The sequence below is a fragment of the Polypterus senegalus genome, chromosome 12 (assembly GCF_016835505.1).
Source record: "Polypterus senegalus isolate Bchr_013 chromosome 12, ASM1683550v1, whole genome shotgun sequence".
In the NCBI taxonomy this organism is placed as follows: Eukaryota; Metazoa; Chordata; class Cladistia; order Polypteriformes; family Polypteridae; genus Polypterus; species Polypterus senegalus.
In genome coordinates, this window is record NC_053165.1 from 30,820,465 (window position 1) to 30,842,442 (window position 21,978).

Here is a 21,978-nt window from a genome sequence, read left to right on the forward strand (position 1 = left end):
TTCTTCCTACATAGCTTGCACGGTGGGTCTTTACTAAGCCCCCATCTTTGAAGGTTTGCGGGATGGAGGGATATCATACACTGAATTTAACAGAACAGAGATCTGGAACGGCTCCGGTCTCCAACGTAGGCACCTCATCTTCTGTTCCTTGTGATGCCAGCTCAAATGTTTTTGCTCTCCAGTTTTCCTCTTCCAGGTGTCATATTTTAGCCCGGATAATCCCTTTCCTTTTGTGTTGTGTCTGCTTTTCACCACTACTGGAAGTAGGTGCTTCCAACCCCTTTTATGCATGGGCATATAATGAAATCCTAGCCTGTGCATTTATGCAGTTGCTTGTAAGAATACAGTGCTTGGGTGCACAAAACTACAAACAATACGTGGGGAAAAATTCACATTTGCTTAGAACATCTTCAGTCCACTAGACAGCAACATCTTGTTTGCACTTCACGACTGTTAAAACCATTTTCTCTACAGATAAATTTCCTCATTAGGAGCAGCACACCTTCTCAATGACTCCTCTAGTAACTGTGGGAGAGTTCTGCACATTTCCCATGGTTCTCCCAAAAATAACATAGTTTTACCTTTGAGTGTGTAAAAAAAAAAAATCAAACTTTGTCTTCCACATCTACTGCCCAACAGAGGAACTCCTGAGCGTCCACCTTCAATGGTAAATGATGTGACCAACATGTGCCTCCTGTGCCTTAGAAATTTTTTATTTATTTTTTTAATTTCTAAAAAACCAAAAATTAAATGCATAGGAGATTAGATATCTAAAGCAGCAAAGTCAAGCCCAGTGGTGTGCCACCTGATATGTTGATATCTAAATGTGCCTAACACCTACAGCAAATGGTGGCACTACAATTTGGAGTACACCACATCTTTTGGACTTTTCTTCTCCAGGGCAGCTTGTGCAGACTTCATTAGGTCAGTGGTCTGTAGCATGCTCATGTTCCAGGTGGCCTTAATAAAAACAAAACATAAAATAAAAAATAATTAGTTATACTACAGATTGACATGTAGGTAAATGTGAGGTTTGTTTCCATAACACTCACAATGTAGTGTAGGCCCTCTGGCACACCATGGTCTCGTGAATACACCATGTTAATTTTGGTTCCCTGAACAGCAACTGGACTTCTGGAGGCAATCTCAGATGCCATGTCTAGAGCTCCTTCAATCAAAGTCTCCTTGTCAGGAAAAACACGGCTAGCACAAAGAGAGAGAGACAGAGGTGAAAAGGCAAGTCTACTGGCATCTCTTCACAATATAAGGCATGCCCTTTACTTCGAAACACACAGGTATTATTCTGGAAGTAGGGAGAGCAGCCGCTTTGGGAGAAATCCCAAAAAAAAGCATACATGAACTCGAACCTTAGCTGAGCAAGTACTTATAGAATTAATGCAAGATGAGTTTAAGCAAATCAGGATTATGTACATACTTCTAATATTTACGCAGTGAGAAACAGTTGTAAAAAATATTTTAATATGGCTCAAAAAGACACAAAAAACAGTGGAAGATCTGCATGTGACTAGGTGTAAAACTGAGGGGGTGTATTGTGCATTATGGGATAGCCTGGAAAAGTAAAGGACAGGACTTATATACCATCCTGTGTTTTGGAGTTTTATTTAATAGATGTCAGACAACAGAACACCTAACAAGGAATGGCAGTCTTTTTTAGAATCTGAACAAGTAATATTTCAATAGTATTCTCTAATATTCTCTGTTGGGGTGCCCAAATTTATGCACCTGCCTAATTTTGTTATGATGTATATTGCATATTTTCTGTTAATCCAATAAACTTAATGTCACTGCTGAAATATTACTGTTTCCATAAGGCATGTCATATATTAAAAGGAAGTTGCTACTTTGAAAGCTCAGCCAATGATAAACAAAAATCCAAACAGGGATTAAGAGGGGTTCCCAAACTTTTTCATAGGACTGTAAATGTGTATTATGCTTTTAACAGAGAAAAAGAAAGCTTCAATTTCAAATATTTGTGGAAGGTCGCCAAATTCAAATCTCATATCTGCAAAATATCTTTGATGCATGCCCCAAACCACCTTAATGGACTCCTTTCAGTACAGTGAAGTAGTTGCTCATCTCCCATGGTCAACTTATATTGACCTTCTCTCCTTCCATCCTTGGATTCCAACCTTGGTGCAAATGGCAGAGTTTTGCATACCACAGTGAACCTTCTGGCTATGTTGTCTGGAGATATGTGATCCATGATAACATGGTCTAAAGGGAGAGTTCCAGCTAAGAGCAACCCATAAATGACTCTGTGAAAATACAAAGGCTTAGGAGTGGATCCTGAGTTTTAATTAGAACTTTAATCAGAAAGAACCTGAAAGTCTGGTAACCCACATAACTCAAGCAGTAAGTGATGCACACAAAGGTAACAGTCCTGTCTTCTGACAAGCTTGGGGGAGCTTTAACGTACCCGACAAGTCCACAGCTCTGTGCTTCATCAGACATCATCTTCCGCGCTGTGTACACCAGCTCACTAACAAGGCTGTAAGAAACAGATTAGGTCACTCACAAATACTGTATGTGTTCTAGAATGAAAGACAGTGCTCCCACACAAGGAAACTGCTCACTTACCTCTGGCTTCCAATCACTTTGGGCAGTCGTTGCAATGTTCCCACATCTGCAGCCAAGCCGATATCTACTTCCTATCAAAAAGGATAAGAAGACTGTTTTTCCTCAAAACACCTTCTTGGTAATGGCCCATAAGCAGCATTCATGTTTTACTCCAGGAGAATTTTACAGTTTAGCAAGTTTCACAGATTTACTCCTACCTTAACTTGAAACCATGCGTCTTTGCTGCAGAAACGAATATCACAAGCAGTAATGAGGTCCACCCCTAGAACCCATCCAAAGTAAAAGGGCATCAGACAATTAATACTTATAGGTTTCCATCAATATCCACACAGATGTCAATGATGGTCTTACCTCCTCCAATGCAGGCACCATGAACAGCCACCAGGACAGGCTTTGGACACTGTGAAGAAGGAAAAAAAAAAAAAACACACTCTTGATATTGAACTGTTGAAGGCTAAGACAACAAAGGAGAATGTTACGAGGAAACTGCCATATATACTTGCGGATAAATTCTCCCACAGATAAGTCGGGACTTGATTTTACCTTATAATTTCTGGCATTTTATAATGTTGGTTGTTATGTCAATCTGCGCCACCACCACCTAAACAAAGACCCGTGATGTCCCTACCTTGATGGTTTAAAGGCCAGAAGTCCACATGACCATCATTATCAAATTCTTCAATGTAAACCTTGAATACAATGAGGACTGATTGAGGTCATTTACGTTAGGTAGAATTGCCTAGAGGAGGCTGGGCGGTCCCTTTGGCCTGGAACCCCTGCAGATTTTATTTTTTTCTTCAGCCATCTGGAGTTTTTTTTTTTTTTGTTTTTTCTGTCCTACCTGGCCATCAGACCTTACTTTTATTCTATGTTAATTAGTGTTTCCAAATTTTAATTATTTTGTCTTTTTTCTCTTTCCTCATCATGTAAAGCGCTTTGCGCTACATTATTTGTATGAAAATGTGCTACATAAATAAATGTTGTTGTTGATGATGAATGCGGAAAACTCATGCTATTGGTCCAAGATTATGATATGTTAACACCCACCTGACAGAGTAACCACGGAGAACACTGCCTTTATTTTCTATGCATTGTGCCTACATGCCCACATAGTAATACCCAAACTATTCCGAAGTGATGTTTTGCTTTTTATGTATCTCACACCCTTATGCATCTTTATCGTAACAGCATCCCTTATCTACGATGAAGCATTCGATCAGAAGAAAATATGTAGCTGGTTTTAAATTAAACTTCGTTGAAGTAGCGAAAGAAATTGGTAACTGCGCTGCTACAACAAAATTCGATGTGTCTGAGAAACTGATGCGAGATTGGAGGAGGTAAGAAGATTAGAGTTAGGGTTAGGTTTTAAGTGTTGCATTTCTGAATGGGTGTATAACTCTGGGTCTGATTTTATGATCGATTTTTCGGGTTTCAAGACCCGACTTATACGTGAGTATATACGGTAAATCAGTGAGGTCAACTTATAAAACTAGGTAACATCACACATCAGGTCAGCTAAATAAGTAAACAACAATCACATGTTGAGCATACAGGTGGTCTTTCCTTTCCTGAACAGGGCAGCTTTTAAAGTCACATGCTTAAAGTTAAAATCTGAACAGCTCCAATACCATAATTCCACATTACTGGACTGAGATTAATCAGTAACTATCCTGCTTTACTCTGAGACTAGTTATTTTATATACACATAAGCTTAAAGCATAAATATATGTTACTGTATATTTATACATTGTCTTACTTGACCAACTGAGTAACAAATCCTACACAGAAATTTAATTGTCCAATTTTTATTTTGAAGCACTGAAACTCAATTTTATGTGACATTATATTTTAGAAAAAGAAAACATCTTAAGGAAGATAACAAAAATATACTGCTCACAAAAATTAAAGGAACACTTTTTTTATTGGGCCTGGCATGAAATCAATTAAACCTGTCTGATAATTTTCTGGTTGGTTAAGCAGCTGAGGTCATTGTTAATCACTTTCAGCTGTATTGGTGTTCATGGACTTAACGACAGGTGCACTAAAGTGGCAACAATTAGAAAACCCTCAAAACAGGACTGGTTTTACATGTGGAGGTCATTTCAAGTTTCTCCCTCTTGATCTTTTTTGGCTGGTTTTCCACTCGTGCTAGTTTTGGCTTGAGTAATTATCTCTACTGGCAGTATGAGGCGATTCCTTAACCCTACAGAAGTTGCACAGGTTGTCCAACTTCTCCAGGATGGCACATCCACACTTGCTGCAGCAAGAAGGTTTAATGTGTCTCCCAGCACAATCTCCAGAACATGGAGGAGATTTCAGGAGACTGGCTGTTATTCTCGGAGAGCTGGACAGGGCGTAGAAGGTCCTCAACCCATCAGCAGGACCGATACCTGCTCCTTTGTGCAAGGCGGAACAGGCTGAGCACTGCTCGTGCCCTACAGAATGACCTCCAGAGGGCCACTGGTGTGAATGTCTCTACCCAAACAATCAGGAACAGACTTCATGAAGATGGCCTGAGGGCCCGACGTCCTGTAGTGGGCCCTGTGCTCACTGCCCAGCACCATGGAGCTCGACTGGCATTTGCTCAAGAACACCAGAATTGGCAAGTCCGCCACTGGCCCTGTACTTTTACAGAGAGAGCAGGTTCACCCTGAGCAGCTGTGATAGACGTGAAAGAGTCTGGAGAAGACAAGGAGAATGATATGCTGCCTGCAACGTCGTTCAACATGACAGGTTTGGTGGTGGGTCAGTGATGGTCTGGGGAGGCATATCCATGGAGGGCGCACAGACATCTACTGCGTAGGAAATGGTGCTCTGACTGCCATAAGGTATCGAGATGAAATCCTTGAACCCATTGTCAGACCCTACGCTGGTGCAGTAGGTCCTGGTTTCCTCCTAATGCACGACAATGCCCGGCCTCATGTGGCAAGAGTATGCAGGCAGTACCTGGAGGATGAAGGAATTGAAACAATTGAATGGCCTTCACGATCCCCTGACTTAAACCCAATAGAACATCTGTGGGACATTATGTTTCGGTCCATTAGGCGCCGCCAGGTTGCTCCTCAGACTGTACAACAGCTCAGGGATGCCCTCATACAGATCTGGGAGGAAATGCCACAAGACACCATCCGTCGTCTCATTAGGAGCATGCCCGACGTTGTCAAGCATGCATACAAGCTCGTGGGGGCCACACAAGATACTGAAAAGCATTTTGAGTAGCAGAAATTAAGTTTTTGAAAAAATGGACTAGCCTGCCACATCTTCATTTCACTCTGATTTTAGGGTGTCTACACAATTGAGCCCTCTGTAGGCAGAAAACTTTTATTTCCATTAAAAGACTTGGCATCCTTTTGTTCCTAAGACATTGCCCTGTCGTTATTTGTATAGCTATCCAACTTCATATTGAGATCTGATGTATCTAATGTGTTTCTTTAAAGTGTTCCCTTAATTTTTGTGAGCAGTGTATGTTGCTTTCCTGCTTATTCAATCCTTGGTAGTTGAAGTGCTAAGTTTACACAAACACCTTAAAAGGCCACGTTTGCCTTAGAACTGGCCTTCACAAGTAAATCAACTGCCACATTTTCTGGATAAAAACCCCACAGGTAAGAGACAATTATTCATGTTGTAAATGCAGAGCACAGCTGCGAAAACAAAGACAAAAATTACAATGAAGAAACGGATAAAAAAAAAATCAAATGCAAACATTATGAAAAGGGTACAAAACAACATTAACGGTTTAGATACCCTACTGGCCACCTACGTCAAACCATGCAGATTCCCACCTAGAAAGGTTATTCCTCAAACCAGAAGTCCTGCGAGAGAGGCCAGCAATCACTTTGAAGAAGCTCAGATTTCAGTATTTGAGAATGGAGTAAAAATATACCAGTCTATCATACCAACAGATCTGCAGAACATTGGCCTGTATGGGAGGGTGTCACAAATGAAGTGGTTTCTCAAAGGGAACCATTAAAAAGCACATCTGGGAATGTGGCCAATAAGCTTTATCTCGGTCTATCTAGCCACAAAAACTATTCCCACATTGTAACTGGGTCACTCTCTTGCTTTTTAGCAAAGTTCAATGAGAGGTGTAGTGTAAAAGTAACACTACCCATACCTCAGAAGAAAAAACAAATTTACACTAATGTATGTTGGTGGTAGCATTATGCCGTGAAGTTGCTTTTTACCAGCAGAGGATGGACATCTAGTTAAAATAGAAGGAAGAATGCATGATAGAAAAATATAAGCAAAAAGGTAAGAAAACCTGTTGCAACCTGCTTCAACTGAAGCTTCAGCAAAAGTTCTCAGCAGAACAAAAATCTGAAGACAAAGAAAGAAAAAAAAAAAAAAACACCACAGCAAAACTAAAAAGGTGAAAATCCTACAATTTGCCACTCAAAGCACTCATCTCAGTCTGACATGAGAACAACTTCATAATTTTGATGTACAAGTTCCATCTGACTAACCTGGATAGCCCAGAGCAAATCTACCTGAAAGAACAGGCCTCAATCATTCTGGAACAAGGGGTAAAGCTCACTTACCCCAAAAGATTTTAAGCTGTTAATGGGTGCAAATGACATCTCCAAAACATATAATAGTATGGGCTTTGCATAATTATGCAAGAAGCAAATTTCCTTTTTTCCTCAACCTAAATGTCTGCACATATTTGAAAAGAACATTTAGCAGGGTCAAAGTATATATGGCTGCTGATGGCACCCTTTCTCTTGCTCTGAAGATATGTGCAGCAGACCGGATATTTCTACATCTTGTTCATCTTCCCATAGTGCTTCACAGGAACCACAGCTGTGCCACTCTCCAAAATGTCCAAGTGTCAAGCCTATATGACTATTACCCAGTGGCACTAACCTCTGTTCCAATGAAGTGTATGGAGCGACTGGAAATGGAACAGACAAACAGTACTGTTTTATATTCTCTATACAGTAGTTTGGTTGCTGCAGGAACAGGGATGTGGATGATGCTGCCTCTCTGGCCCTTTAGAACATCCTTGAACACCTAGATAACAGGATCACTAGAACATTATTGACTTCATCTCCACATTAAACACCATGGTGCCTGGTAACTGGTAATCAGATTCAAGGGACTGGGCTTCAGTAACTCCATTTGCAACTGGATCATGAGCTTCCCGACAGGCAGAACCCCAAGTTGCAATTATAGGCAGGAAGAAAACCTCATCCACTATAATCCTCAGTATAGGGTCCACACTACAAGACTGCTGCCCGAGCCCAGACTCTTCATGATTTTCACATATGACCATGTGGCAAAATACAACGATTGCAGAATAATCAAGTTTAATAAGGACACATTGTAGATCACAGGAAGTCATATATCCTGTTATCACTGACTGCTCTCCCATGGTAAATAAGAGTAACGTCAAGTTCCTTGGTCTTTATATTACAAAGTGGGTGAGGTGGACAGAGAACACTGGATCCGACATTATGAAAACTCCCCCATGCCTTTACTGCCTGAGACACTTGAAGAGGTGGGGGAATGAGTAGTGCAATATTTACTAGCTTTTACTGTGATACCACCAAGAGTGTTCTTACCACTGGCATTACAGTATGCCATGGTGGAACCACAGATCAGGACAAGAGGGCCATACAAAGGGTTGTCTCCTCAGAAGATCATGGAGACTGATCTACCTTCTATTGACGGAATCTAACTCGATCACTGCTGCTGCAAATCACAAAAATTTGTTATAGGATACAAAATATCCAAGACACAAGCTACTTTGCCTGCCTGGGCACTGGCAAGAGGTTTTGTAGAATCAGAACACTGAAAGCCAGATTCATGGCATCACGAACATTTAACCCACTCCAGTTCTATCACATGCACTTATTACTTTTTTTACACACTATCATCTTGTTGCACCCTTGGCTGAACAGTCTTGTTTTACACTATTATCTGCTTCCTGTGCTTTGAAATAAAAAAAATATCACAGTAAATATTTTATGTAGGATTTGTTATTTAGTAAAATTATAGAATTGGTCAAAGCACAATTATGAATAAAAAGGTAAGATATTTTACTTCAGCCTAGTATAGCATAGAAATATGAATGATGTCATCTGAAACCAGCAACAGTGAATTCTCTTCCTAATAGCACATGAAGGCTAGTCACTTCCGCCAATAATCATCATGTAAACGTTATTAAATCACTGGATAAAAAAAAAAATAAAAAAAAAACTCAAACTGGACATGCTCATATCAGTTGAGCCAAGTTTGGCCAACCAGAGAACAGCAGCAACTTCAACCAAAATGCTGCATTCAAGTGCTATGAGACAAATTGTAAATATGAGTAGAAATTCCATGACAACACTCACAAAAATCACAATTACAGGTCAGAAAATTCTGAGGTAACAAAGCTACTCAGATATAACAGTCTCTGTATAGCCTGGTTAGCCAGAAATGCAATTTTTGTGGTCAAACTGCATTTAAAGTGTAGTAATACACATTTTATGCCTTTACTTTGCTCTTTATTTTAATGAAAAAAAACTAGGGGGCTCTGCCCACTGCTCGGCCACCCCTGGGTTTGGTTTACCGGATATACAATTTAAAGATTGCTATTTTCATGAGAATTGTTACATATGCATTATTTTCACTTTTACTTTAAAAACTTTTGTAAAAACAATACTTGTCCTTTATTTCCGGCCCCGGGCGTGGTTACATCTCTTTCTCACAGGACGTATAACACTGCTCGAGTTGTGAAGTGGGGGGGAGCACTGAATGCACGCTAAGGAGATGCCGTCGGATCACCTGCTGTCTTTCTGCTGCTGGCGAGCTGCCTGTTCTGCTTATCACATGTCATTGTTTTAAGAGCTGGGAGCACATGATGCGTGTCTGCCAAAAGCAATCCAACAACTGCTAGGTTAGATGTCCGTGGATTTGTTTTAAATGATGTCTCACTGCCTTGACTTGCGTGACGTTGTAAAAACAATACTTGTCCTTTATTTCTGGCCCCGGGCGTGGTTAAATCTCTTTCTCGCAGGACGTATAACACTGCTCGCGTTGTGAAGGGTGGGCAGCTGCTATCACACTGCCTATCGATCATTTTAAAGCCTGTACAGCCGCTGTCCTTTTTGCCACTTCATGTCTTTGCTGCTCGCGTTGTGAAGAGGGGGTTAGGGTGGCTGAACGCATGCAAGCAGAAGTGGTCGGATCATCTGCTGCGAGCTATGTGTTTTGCTTGCCACTTGTCATTGTTTTATGAGCTGGGAGCAAGTTAAAGTGTCCCTCGTGGGACTTCAAATTGTCTTCTGAGAAGATTACAACTCGTCTCCCTAGTCTGCCTCCCCAATATTTTTTTTTTATAATAGAGAGATATAGTTTAATTTTAAATTAATTTGTACTTGATCTGCAAAAAAAATAAAGCAACAGTGTGACCTTGCGTTTCTTCGAAAAGTCCAAAAGGAAATTCATGTGAACACGCTCAAGATGGAAGATGAAAACATCACAACTTGGACTCAACAATAGCAGCAATAGAATGTGAAGAGTAAGATTGAAATGGATTTGAAAAGGGAATTGAACTGGGTGAAAGATTTAAGTATCAAGAAAAGCAACCCTGCATAGATTTTTGTGCATGGCATTGACATGTGCCAACATCAACAATGGGTTACTCTAAATAAACACATCCAGCAAACAGCATTCCAGATGTTTAAAACATGGGATGGATGAAATGGGCTAAAAGGAAACGGATGTGACTTGTAGAGCCTATCAAATGAGTTCTAGACAGTCAATTGCCAAATAGGCATAGCAGAATGCACACTCTTTTTTTTTTTTTTTTGGTCTTTTTCACAAAAAGGGGGTATAGCAATCATTGGTGGATATTTTCGGTGCTTCCTTTTTTACTCATTCTCTGTTATTATGATTACAAGAAAAATATTCTCATGTTCTGTTGTGTACTGCATGTTTCTTAGTTTTTTGGCAATCAAAAAGAGTATAGCAATCAAGCCTTAACCAAAGCCTACTTCCATTCTCAAAAAATGGCATTGCGGCAGTAGCCAAAGAAACACAAATATTACAATAAAAGGGCTGGCAGAAATTATTGCCCATTTTGATGAACTGCAGTTTCCATCGATTCAAACTACTGCAGCTGGTTTTGGTAAAATAAATCTGTGGAGTGTGTTTTATTTTCAGTCTGCTGTGAAAAACCTAAAGATGTCTATTAAACAAGTCCATTTCTTCATGGGAGCAATTCACATCCAGGCTAATAATCTTTTCTAGCAGAATAATGACAATGCCATAACTCTAAGATAGTCCTAGAATGGTCCCCTGATCACACAAGCAACTTCTACTTAATGCCCAGGCCCCAACAGGGCACCAGGTCTCAATCTAAGCATGCACTTCAAGGATGAGAAGGAACAAACTATTTAGAATACAGATTCACAGTGAGTTAATTTACAAAAGCTATGGGGACACAGAGTCAACCAAACCCAGGATCCCTCTGCCACACTGAATCGATTCCCATTCCCATTATCAGTTCAAGAGGCCAATCAGTGTACCATGCACATAATAAGCATCACATGAGCATTCAAAGGAAGAAAGTAGAGTCATCAGCCTGCAGTAATAACCTTCTCAATCACTGTGAAGGACTCTTGATATTCGCAAATCTTGCGACGCAAATTCCAGGCCATTCGAGCTGCATCATCCCCTTCTGGCTGCAACACGTTACTTGCCATCTCCATCAAGTCAATACCTAAAGAAAGCAGAGAGGAAGTGTGGGTCTAGGAGATGAAATACCTAGTGGGAATGCCCAAGAACTTCCAATCAAGAAAATGTTGTACTTCTCTGTTGCGGTGGGCTGGCACCCTGTCTGGGGTTTCTTTCCTGCCTTGTGCCCTATATTGGCTGGGATTGGCTCCAGCAGACCCCCCCATGACCCTGTGTTAGTATATAGCGGGTTGGATAATGGATGGCTGGATGTACTTCTCTGAAGCATTTTATTTGTAGGGCTGCACTAGTTTGTTATTTAGATTTAAAATAACTGTACATACAACGGTTATCTGCGTACAAAGTAGAATTTAGTTTTTGGCAAAATTAAGTTTGATTACATGGATTAGCCGATAGTTAAATCAATCTTCTATAAATTAATTCTAAAATGTATCTGTGGAAGTGTATGCAGTGTTTTAACTTTCACTTTTGTTTCTTAATTAACTATGACACAGAGGAACCTATAGTCTTACAGCTATATTTAAGTAATCTTGTGCTCTGGGTAGAAATCATTCCTAGAACTTGGTTTAAGGGAAGGGACTAGACAAAGAGTGATATGAGAGAATGGACCCCGATGAACAAACAGAACCTCTAGTTGAATGTAAAAAGCTGGATCCGGTCTTGGTGCTACAACAGAGGCTGGCATCTTGTGACCAAGCACATAGTAGTTAGGCTGCCAGAACGTTACAATGTGAAAACATGTCTAAAATTACCATATGCAAGATGGTGGGTGAGCATGAAGTGCAATGTGCATCAGATGATGGACACAAGCAAGACAGGTATGAATAAACTTGCTCTTGCTGATAAAAACAGTTTCTTCAGAGTTTGCACTGAAGGAGAAGGAGCCAGCAGGAAACAAAAAAAATCAGCTAAAGATATTGGACCTCACTTAAACATGCTGCACAGATTCTGAAATGAACTTTGAGAGGCAGTAGTCTTCCTCTTATTCTGAAGCTACTCCAAAGGAGGGGACCCAGATGGCTAACAGTATACATGAATATTCTCAGCCGAGTTTGTACCAAGTCAATGTCCAATGTATTTATATAGCACATTTAAAACAACACAGGAATGCTGTGGCCAAAGTGCTTTACAATAAATAGACAAAGGATGACGCAAATGTTCAGTTAATGATATATGGGGGCTAATGGAACAGGACAAATGGCCTGTTTAATCTGAACTTGGTGAATTTGATAAAAAATACACTGTTTAATAGAAAGTGTTTTATAAGTATGCTTGGCAACAGAACAAGAAGACTTGGACTATGAGGTTTGCTGATGACATTGTGATCTGTAATGAGAACAAGGGAGCAGGTTGAGGAGACCCTGGAGAGGTGGAGATATGCTCTAGAGAGGAGAGGAATGAAGGTCAGGACCACCAAGACAGAATACATGTGTGTGAATGAGAGGGAGGTCAGTGGAATGGTGAGGGTGCAAAGAGTAGAGTTGGCGATGGTGGAGGAGTTTAAATACTTAGGATCAACAGTAAAGAGTAATGGGGATTGTGAAAGAGAGGTGAAGAAGAGAGTGCTGGCATGGTAGAATGGGTGGAGAAGAGTGTCAGGAGTAATTTGTAACAGACGGGTATCAGTAAAAGTGAAAGGGAAGGTCTGCAGGACGGTAGGGAGACCAGCTATGTTATATGGTTTGGAGATGCTGGCACTGACCAGAAAGCAGGAGACAAAGCTGGAGGTGGCAGAGTTAAAGATGCCAAGATTTGCACTGGGTATGACTAGGATGAACAGGATTAGAAATGACTACATTAGAGTACAGCTCAGGTTGGGTGGTTGGGAGACAAAGTCAGAGAGGAGAGATTGCGTTGGTTTGGACATGTGCAGAGGAGAGATACTGGGTATACTGGGAAAATGATGCTAAGGATAGAGCTGCCAGGCCAGAGCAAAAAAAGAGGAAGGCCCAAGAGAAGGTTTATGGATATGGAGAAGAGAGGACATGCAGGTGATGGGAGTAACAGAGCAAGATGCAGAAGACAGGAAGATATGGAACAAGATGATCCGCTGTGGCAACCCCTAATGGGAGCAGCCGAAAGAAGAAGAAGGTAACAGAACAATATCTGTAAAAGTTCATTCACCAATTTTGTTGCACTGTAATCTGACGAAAGGCCTTATGTTCTGGATACAGATGATGTGCCAAGTTGTTAACTGATCACCTCTTGATCATGGGCAGACAAAAACAGCTGGTGTGGTGCCTGAACTGTGCTAGGCAAACCAAATACTTTGTTTGAAAGTTGTTTCCTAGCAGATGCTTTTGATCAAAGGAGTTCAGTGCTTACCTTTGGAAGCAATGACAGATTAATGAGCAGGGTTATTAGGGATTGAAGATAAGAGCCTACACAGCATACTGGTGCTGCTGTAGGAGATGAGAAACACTGGCTCACAATCACCGAAACATGGTTATCTGTCTTTAATATATTTTGTAAAATACAGAGGGGAAATTATATTTTTCACGTGACCTTTTGGGGGTCAGAGTCTGCCATTGTACAGTGCCCCTGGAGCAATTTTCTCATTAAGAGCCTTGCTCAAGGGCCCAACGGAGTACAATCCCTTCTGGCTCTAATGGGATTTGAACAACCGCCAACCTTCCAAATACCAGTGCAGATCCTCAGTCACAGAGCCACCCCACTTTTGCTCTGCTAGAGCTTATCATAGCACTCGTCCCTAGGGGAGGTGAAATTGTAACTAGTAACCTTTGTGATGCGCCTTTTCTGTCATCCAATGACACAATTTTGACACGGCATCTTTTAAGATGAGTGGAATATATGGCCATTGACTGTGCTGTGAGTGGTATTACCATTCATTTACTTCCCAAGGATTCTGATGTCCACACAAGCTAGAAAAAGTAGGCATCTTAACAAAATAAATCTTTCTTCCACTAACTATAAAAACATTGTGCTGCTGAAGTGACAGTGTAACTAGAAGGTGAGAACTGAACCAGTATGCCACATGAAACGTTAGGTCTCCTAATGGTTACTAAAACACGTCAATTATGCACTACAGTGCTGTTCAACATGCAAACACAAACTCCAGCATTGGAGCAGAAATTACCTGCAGTAAAGCACTTTCCGGCTCCAGAAACCACCACAGCCCGACAATCCGTATCTGCTGCAATTGCATTGAAACACTCGACCATCTCTCTGGAATACAAAACAAAAGAACAGGCGAGCTGTAACTTCTCAGCTTTTCAAGCAAGCATGTGTACATGTTTTACAGTCTCACCTCCAAAATGCCTGGTTCATTGCATTCATCTTATTTGGTCGGTTTAACTCTACATGTAACACATTCTCTCGTGGGCGGCTGACAAGCAGCGTCTCATAGTTGGGTAGCTGTCCACTTGTTGATGACATAGCCCTTAACGTCCTAAAACTAGGATGCCAGACTCTGGAACCTGGAAAGTAGAAGAGTGTAGTGAGAAAGCTGACTTGTCTATGACACAATAACACAAGAAACCCTCATGTTGGAGCTATGGTCAACAGTACCATGAGCTATAGATATAGCCATCCAGCTAACGAAAAGCTCCATCCATCTTCTTCTGCTTATCCGAGGTGAGGTCGCGTGGGCAGCAGCTTGAGCAGAGAGGCCCAGTCTTCCCTCTCCCCAGCCACTTCTTCTAGCTTTTCCGGGGGAATCCGGAGGCATTCCCAGGCCAGCCGAGAGACATAGTCCCTCCAGCGTGTCCTGGGTCTTCCCTGGGTCCTCCTCCCGGTTGGATGTGCCTGGAACAAATCACCAGGGAGGCGTCCAGGAGGCATCCTGATCAGATGCCCGAGCCACCTCATCTGACTCCTGTCAATGCGGAGGAGAAGCAGCTCTACTCTGAGCCCCTCCCGGATGACTGAGCTTCTCACCCTGTCTTTAAGGGAAAGCCCAGACACCCAGTGGAGCAAACTCATTTCAGCCGCTTGTATTTGCGATCTCGTTCTTTTGGTCACTACCCATAGCTCATGCCCATAGGTGAGGGTAGAAACTTAGATCCATCCATCCATCCATCCATCCTCTTCCTCTTATCCGGGGTCAGGTCGCAGAGGTAGCAGCTTAAGCAGAGAGGCCCAGACTTCCCTTTCCCCAGCAACATCTTCCAGCTCTTCCGAGAGAATCCCAAGGCGTTCCCAGGCCAGCCGGGAGACATAGTCCCTCCAGCGTATCCTGGGTCTTCCCCGGAACCTCCTCCCGGTTGAAAGCCCAGACACCCTGCAGAGGAAACTCATTTCAGCCGCTTGTATTTGCGATCTCGTTCTTTCGGTCACTACCCATAGCTCATGACCATAGGTGAGGGTAGGAACGTAGATTGACTGGTAAGTTGAGAGCTTTGCCTTACGGCTCAGCTCCTTTTTCACCACGACAGACCGATGCAGAGCCCGCATCACTGCAGATGCCGCACCAATCTGCCTGTCAATCTCACGGTACATTCTTCCCTCACTTGTGAATAAGACCCCGAGATACTTGAACTCCTCCACTTGGGGCAGGATCTCACCTCCAACCCTGAGAGGGCACTCCACCTTTTTCCGGCCGAGGACCATGGTCTCGGATTTGGAGGTGCCGATTCTCATCCCAGCCGCTTCACACTCAGCTGCGAACTGCTCCAGAGAGAGCTGAAGATCACGGCCTGATGAAGCAAACAGGACAACATCATCTGCAAAAAGCAGTGACCCAATCCTGAGTCCACCAAACCGGACCCCTTCAACACCCTGGCTGTGCCTAGAAATTCTGTCCATAAAAGTTATGAACGGAATCGGTGACAAAGGGCAGCCCTGGTGGAACCCAACTCTCTCTGGAAACGGGCTCGACTTACTGCCAGCAATGCGGACCAAGCTCCGACACCGGTTGTACAGGGACCGAACAGCCCTTATCAGGGGGTACGGTACCCCATACTCCCAGAGTACTGCCAACATGATTCCCCGAGGGACACGGTTGAACGCCTTTTCCAAGTCCACAAACACATGTAGACTGGTTGGGCAAACTCCCATGCACCCACCAGGACTCTGTTAAGGTGTAGAGCTGGTCCACTGTTCTGCGACCAGGATGAAAACCACACTGTTCCTCCTGAATCCGACGTTTGACTATTCGATGGATCCTCCACTCCAGTACTCCCAAATAGACTTTTCCAGGGAGGCTGAGGAGTGTGATCCCTCTGTAGTTGGAACACACCCTCTGGTTCCCCTTTTTAAAGAGGGTGACCACCACCCCGGTCTGCCAATCCAGAAGCACTGACCCCGATGTCCGTGCGATGTTGCAGAGGCGTGTCAACCAAGACAGTCCTACAACATCCAGAGCCTTGAGGAACTTCGGGCGTATCTCATCCACCCCCAGGGCCCTGCCACCAAGGAGTTTTTTAACCACTTCAGTGACCTCAGTTACATACATGGGGGAGCCCACCTTCGAGTCCCCAGGCTCTGCTTCCTCATTGGAAGGCATGTAAGTGGGATTGAGGAGGTCTTCGATGTACTCCCCCCACTAACCAACAAAGTCCCGAGTCGAGGTCAGCAGTGCAACATCCCCACAATGTACACTGCTTCCCCCTCCTAAGATGCGGACGGTGGACCAGAATCTCCTCAAAGCCATCCAAAAGTCGTTTTCCATGGCCTCCCCAAACTCCTCCCATGCCCGAGTTTTTGCCTCAGCAACCACCAAGGCCGCATTCCACTGGGTCTGTCGGAACCTATTAGCTGCCTCAAGAGTCCTACAGGACAAAAGGGTCAGGTAGGACTCCTTCAGCTTGATGGCATCCCTCACCACCAGTGTCCACCAACAGGTTCATGGATTGCTGCCACGACAGGCATTGACCACCTTACGGCCACAGCTCCGGTCAGCCGCCTCAAGAATAGAGGCATGGAACATGGCCCATTCGGATTCAATGTCCCCAACCTCCCTCTGGTCGAAGTTCTTCCAGAGGTGGGAGTTGAAGCTCCTTTTGACAGGGGACTCTGCCAGATGTTCCCAGCAGACCCTCACAACATGTTTGGGCCTACCTGGCATTACCGGCATCCTCCCTCACCATCGAAGCCAACTCACCACCAGGTGATGATCAGTTGACAGCTTCGCCCCTTTCTTCACCCAAATGTCCAAATCATGTGGCCGCAAGTCCAACAACACAACCACAAAGTCGATCATTGAACTGAGGCCTAGGGTGTCCTGGTGCCAAGTGCACATATGAACACCCCTATGCTTGAACATGGTGTTCGTTACTGACAATCCGTGACGAGCACAGAAGTCCAATAACAAAACACCGCTCGGGTTCAGATCAGGGGGTCCATTCCTCCCAATCACGCCCTTCCAGGTCTCACTGCCATTGCCCACGTGAGCATTAAAGTCTCCCAGCAGGTAAACCCCAATGTACAGGCTCCAAGTCTGGGGGCAATAAGTATGCCCACATCCGCTCGGCGCCTCTCACTGGGGGAAACTCCAGAGTGGTACAGAGTCCAGCCTCTCTCAAGGAGATTGGTTCCAGAGTCCAAGCTGTGTGTTGACTATATCTAGCTGGAACCTCTCGACCTCGCACACTAGCTCAGGCTCCTTCCCCTTCAGAGAGGTGACATTCCACGTCCCAAGAGCCAGCTTCTGTAGCCAAGGATCGGACCGCCAAGGTCCCCACCTTCGGCCACCACCCAACTCACACTGCACCCAACCTCCTTGGCCCCTCCCATAGGTGGTGAGCCCATGGGAAGGGGGACCCATGTTGCCTCTTCGGGATGTGCCCAGCCGAGCCCCATGGGTGCAGGCCCAGCCACCAGGCACTCACCATTGAGCCCCACTTCCAGGCCTGGCTCCAGAGGGGGGGGCCCAGTGACCCACATCTGGGCGAGGGAAAACGCAGTCCACATTTTTTTATTCTATAAAGAAGGTCTGCTGAACTCGAACCCTCCTCGAACCACCACCTTATCGTGGTGGAGGGGTTTGCGTGTCCCAATGATCCTAGGAGCTCTGTTGTCCGGGGCTTTATGCCCCTGGTAGGGCCACCCAAGGCAAACTGGTCCTAGGTGAGGGATGAGACAAAGAGCAATTCAGTAGACCTTCTATGATGAATAAAGAAAAGCTCAGATATTATGAATATGGGCTTTTGAAAAAGAGAACTCACCCTTACCATCTCTACACCCTTTCTCTTCTCTACATGGATTTACTGACTGAATGAAGGTAATATCAAACTGCAAAGTGCTGTCATCAAAGAAAGAAAAAAAACTACTAAACTTAAAAGCATTTCTATTGTCATTGTTAATTTTGCTTCATTCATCTACACAGATGACCTTCTTATCAAATCCACAAACTACAAATTGCTTACCTTTTTAAAATCTGAATTTGTGACACTACTAGTTATTTTGAATCACAGAGACAGGAACAGCAGCAATGGGGATTCTCTTATTGCCTGGGACCAGTGATTGAACTCTTTCTCCATATTTGTTTAGACTGCATAATATTTTATGGGGTTCTAGGGCTACTTCTGCGTGCCATTCAGTCCCTGTATTTGTTGACTGATTTGTGTGTTGACATATTTGGCAGAGCCCCATGCTCACATTAAATGAGCATGACTTCATGCCAAGGGTGTACTTTGTGGGAATTCTCAGTTTGTGGAAACGGACAATGAAGGCATAGCTTTAATTTGGAAAACACTCAGAGTAAGAACCTAAGGGTTGTATCTTTGCACTTTGCAGATGATGTTGTCTTTCTGGCCTTATCACTGGGGTCCAAAGAACAGTGTGCCAAGTGACATGTTCTCTCCTACAGCTTAAAGGACGGAAATTAAAGTACAAAGAACTTGTTCATGAGTGAGGGTTGTGGGAATACTGGACTGAACAACAAATCGGTGCAGCAACACCTTAGTTGCAGATCGGGGTGATACTAAGGACACAATTTTGGATCTGCTGGTCTCACCGTCACTTTTATGGCGATTAGGGGGGGGGTGCTCAAAATTACAATTTTGAGAGTACAATAGGCCGAAATGAGTTTCCTGCAGCAGGTTGCTGGGTTCGCTCTCCGTTTCATGGTCAGGTGTTCATTAAAATACTGAAAAGCCTAGGAGCTGAACCGATACTTCTTTAGATGAAACGGGGACTGGGCCATGCAGTTAGGATGCCTCCGAAGTTTCTCTCAAAGGGGAGGATGCAACAGGAACAGCAAGCTGGAAAACACCGGAACACACTAATTGGATTACACTGGTGTTACTATGGGATATGTCAAAACGCAAAGAGGCAGGACTGGTCAGGACAGTAAGATATTTATGCCATATGTGCCAAAAAAGTGCAGACCATTGTCGTAAATAAATCATTCTTGAAAGCAACTACCGCCTATTGCACCAATTCAGAAAAAGTCACATGAAATTATTACTCATGCCAAGACCAAAGGTAATCTTTTGAGAAAAGAGGTGCACGTTAATCACGAGCGCGATATTTACTTTATTCAAAACGTGCTGCATCACAAAGTGCCCAGGGCGGGATTTACCTTTGCCCTCAATATTCTTGTACTTTGAAACTGTACCCAATAACAATTGCACGGCACTTTAAAGACTCCCTTCAAAATAATGAAACAGAGTACATCATTCAGTCGGTACGCATGACATCGCTACTTGCCTTGAATAAGAGCAGTTCTAAGTGCACAGATTAACATCCCCACGGTGTTTCTTTCAAGACTCTAATGCGCGCCGTTCTCAGCCTGTGTGTGCCTTAGGAAATAGCTACGGAGATACTCCGCCTTTGAGCTCTTAGCCGAGCCAATCAAGATAGAGATGACGTCAATGGAGGGGTTGCTCAAAGAAGAACATGCGAAAATCGTTGTCCAATTAAATCTAAAGTTAGGCTCCACGTGACGTGAGATAGAACGCGTGCGCAGGGCAAATCGTACAAGCGACTAGTGTCCTGCGTTTTCTGTAATACAATATCTGCTTTCAGCCGTTTTCTTCCCTCATCGGTCTTGTTATTCAGCAAAATATATTATATCCGTAACAGTAAAAAATGCAATCTCAACCGTTGTCAAAAGGACGAATAGTAAAACTTTTAAGAACTGTGACTTATACTGGTTATTGAGTAGTAGTATGATGTGCTTTTGTACTTGTGTGGCATTGCTTGATTTATTTGAGTTCAAATATTGTATCTCATGTTCCAGAGATGGTTAGGTGGACTGGTGGAATTTTCAAGGGCTGGTCAAGATAAATAATGTGTAATTTTTGAAAGGAAATCTAAAGTTGTTTTTTTATTTCAAAATCTAACGTTATACATTTATATATCATTAGCCTTGATTAAAACCAGAGCAGGATTTTAGGGTCAGGAGCGTATACTGACAGTAACAGGAGTAAGGAAGGGACAAACATTTTTATATGGATTTTTCTGTTTATTGTATGAAATGTGAAAACTGAAGTGTTCACTCGTTAGCTCTGTGCCACCGTTGCATTTTGTCCAACTAGTGCCACTGTAGACGCAACATCCATCCATTTCGTTGCCTTAAACTGCACAGGGACGCAGGAGCCTATCCGAGCAAGAACAGAGCACAAGGCAGGAACCCCTGGACAGGGCTCAGTCCTTTGCAGGGTGAACACAGACTCAACACATTAGGCCAATTTAACAACGTCAGTTCACTTAATCTGCATGCATTTGGACAGTGGGAAGAAACCCAGGTGAGAACATGCAAATTACACACAGGCCAGTTTTAAACATTAGTTAGGAATTAGAATATGAATGCCCTGGGTGAATTCCACAAAGCACACTTATGAAATCGAGTCTTAACTCAGTGAAACGTCCTTGAAAAAGCTTCATTTTTCAATTGAGGTTCTGTAGGTTTAACAAACACAAAGCAGCAACACAAGACAGGCTTTGGCAACGCACAATTCATGTGCAAACTCATAAAATTTAAGTTATTCCTAACAATCAATTGTCGATAACATCAATCAGAGCTCAAAAAACACAAAGGATGGTACAATAGATTGAGGCCCTTTTTTGATTTTAAGCATGAAACTGTTGTGATGTATGGAGTACAGTGGGTATAGAAAAGAATCACCCCTTTGAAATATTCCCTTTTTTTTGCTTTACAGCCTTAAATGAAAACACACACAAAAAATTTCTTAACCCAGTGCAACCTATAACATCCAAGTGAAAGATAGCACTGCTACAGTTCAGAAAAATTATAAAAAATCAAAAACAAGACATACTGAGATTGATAAAGGATCACCCCCCCCCATGTCAGTGTCATTTTGTTGACCCACCTTTTGCTTAAATGACAGCCTTAAGTCCGTTGGGATACTTCTCCATCACCTTTGTACATCTAGATTAAGCAATATTTGCCCACTCTTCCTTACATAACTGTTCAAGTCCAGTCAAATTGGATGCTGAGCGTTGGTGGACTGCTATCTTCAAATCTTTCCACAGATTTTCAATGGGATTTAGGTCTGGGCTCTGACTGGGCCACATGAGGACATTCACTTTTTTCTCCTTCAGCCACTGTGTGGTCAATTTTGCTGTGCGCTTCGGGTCGTTGTCGTGTTGAAAGGTGAACATTCTGGCAGAGGGTAGCAGGTTTTCCTCAAGAATTTCAAGGTATTTTGCCCCATCCACTTTTCCTTCTACCCTAACAAGAGCCCCAGACCATTTGGCAGAGAAACACCCCCACAACAGGATGCTGCCACCTCAATGCTTTACTGTAGGTATGGTGTGTTGTGGATGGTGAGC

The 21,978-nt window shown here is 43.1% G+C and overlaps 1 protein-coding gene across 1 annotated transcript; it reads right to left on the reverse strand.

Annotated features, from left to right (window-relative positions):
- Positions 1-697: 697 nt before the first annotated feature.
- On the reverse strand, positions 698-20,014 carry ech1 (enoyl CoA hydratase 1, peroxisomal). The gene is made up of 10 exons (XM_039771519.1): positions 19,891-20,014; positions 14,549-14,717; positions 14,378-14,466; positions 11,181-11,305; positions 2,950-2,998; positions 2,796-2,860; positions 2,599-2,669; positions 2,438-2,509; positions 1,053-1,203; positions 698-960 (listed from the first exon to the last, which is right to left on the reverse strand). The coding sequence occupies exons 1-10, from the start codon at positions 19,925-19,927 to the stop codon at positions 856-858; spliced, it is 933 nt and encodes a 310-aa protein (XP_039627453.1). The 5' UTR covers positions 19,928-20,014; the 3' UTR covers positions 698-855.
- Between the last annotated feature and the right edge of the window lie 1,964 nt (positions 20,015-21,978).

Bases quoted from the DNA above. Each gene is read 5' to 3' on its own strand.
- ech1 (XM_039771519.1), bottom strand. From the start codon at position 19,927: ATGTTAATCTGTGCACTTAGAACTGCTCTTATTCAAG. The intron at 2,861-2,949 runs GTAAGACCATCA...GATGGGTTCTAG, and splicing joins TGGTGCCTGCATTGGAGGAG to GGGTGGACCTCATTACTGCT. The intron at 2,510-2,598 runs GTAAGTGAGCAG...TGTTTCTTACAG, and splicing joins AAAGTGATTGGAAGCCAGAG to CCTTGTTAGTGAGCTGGTGT.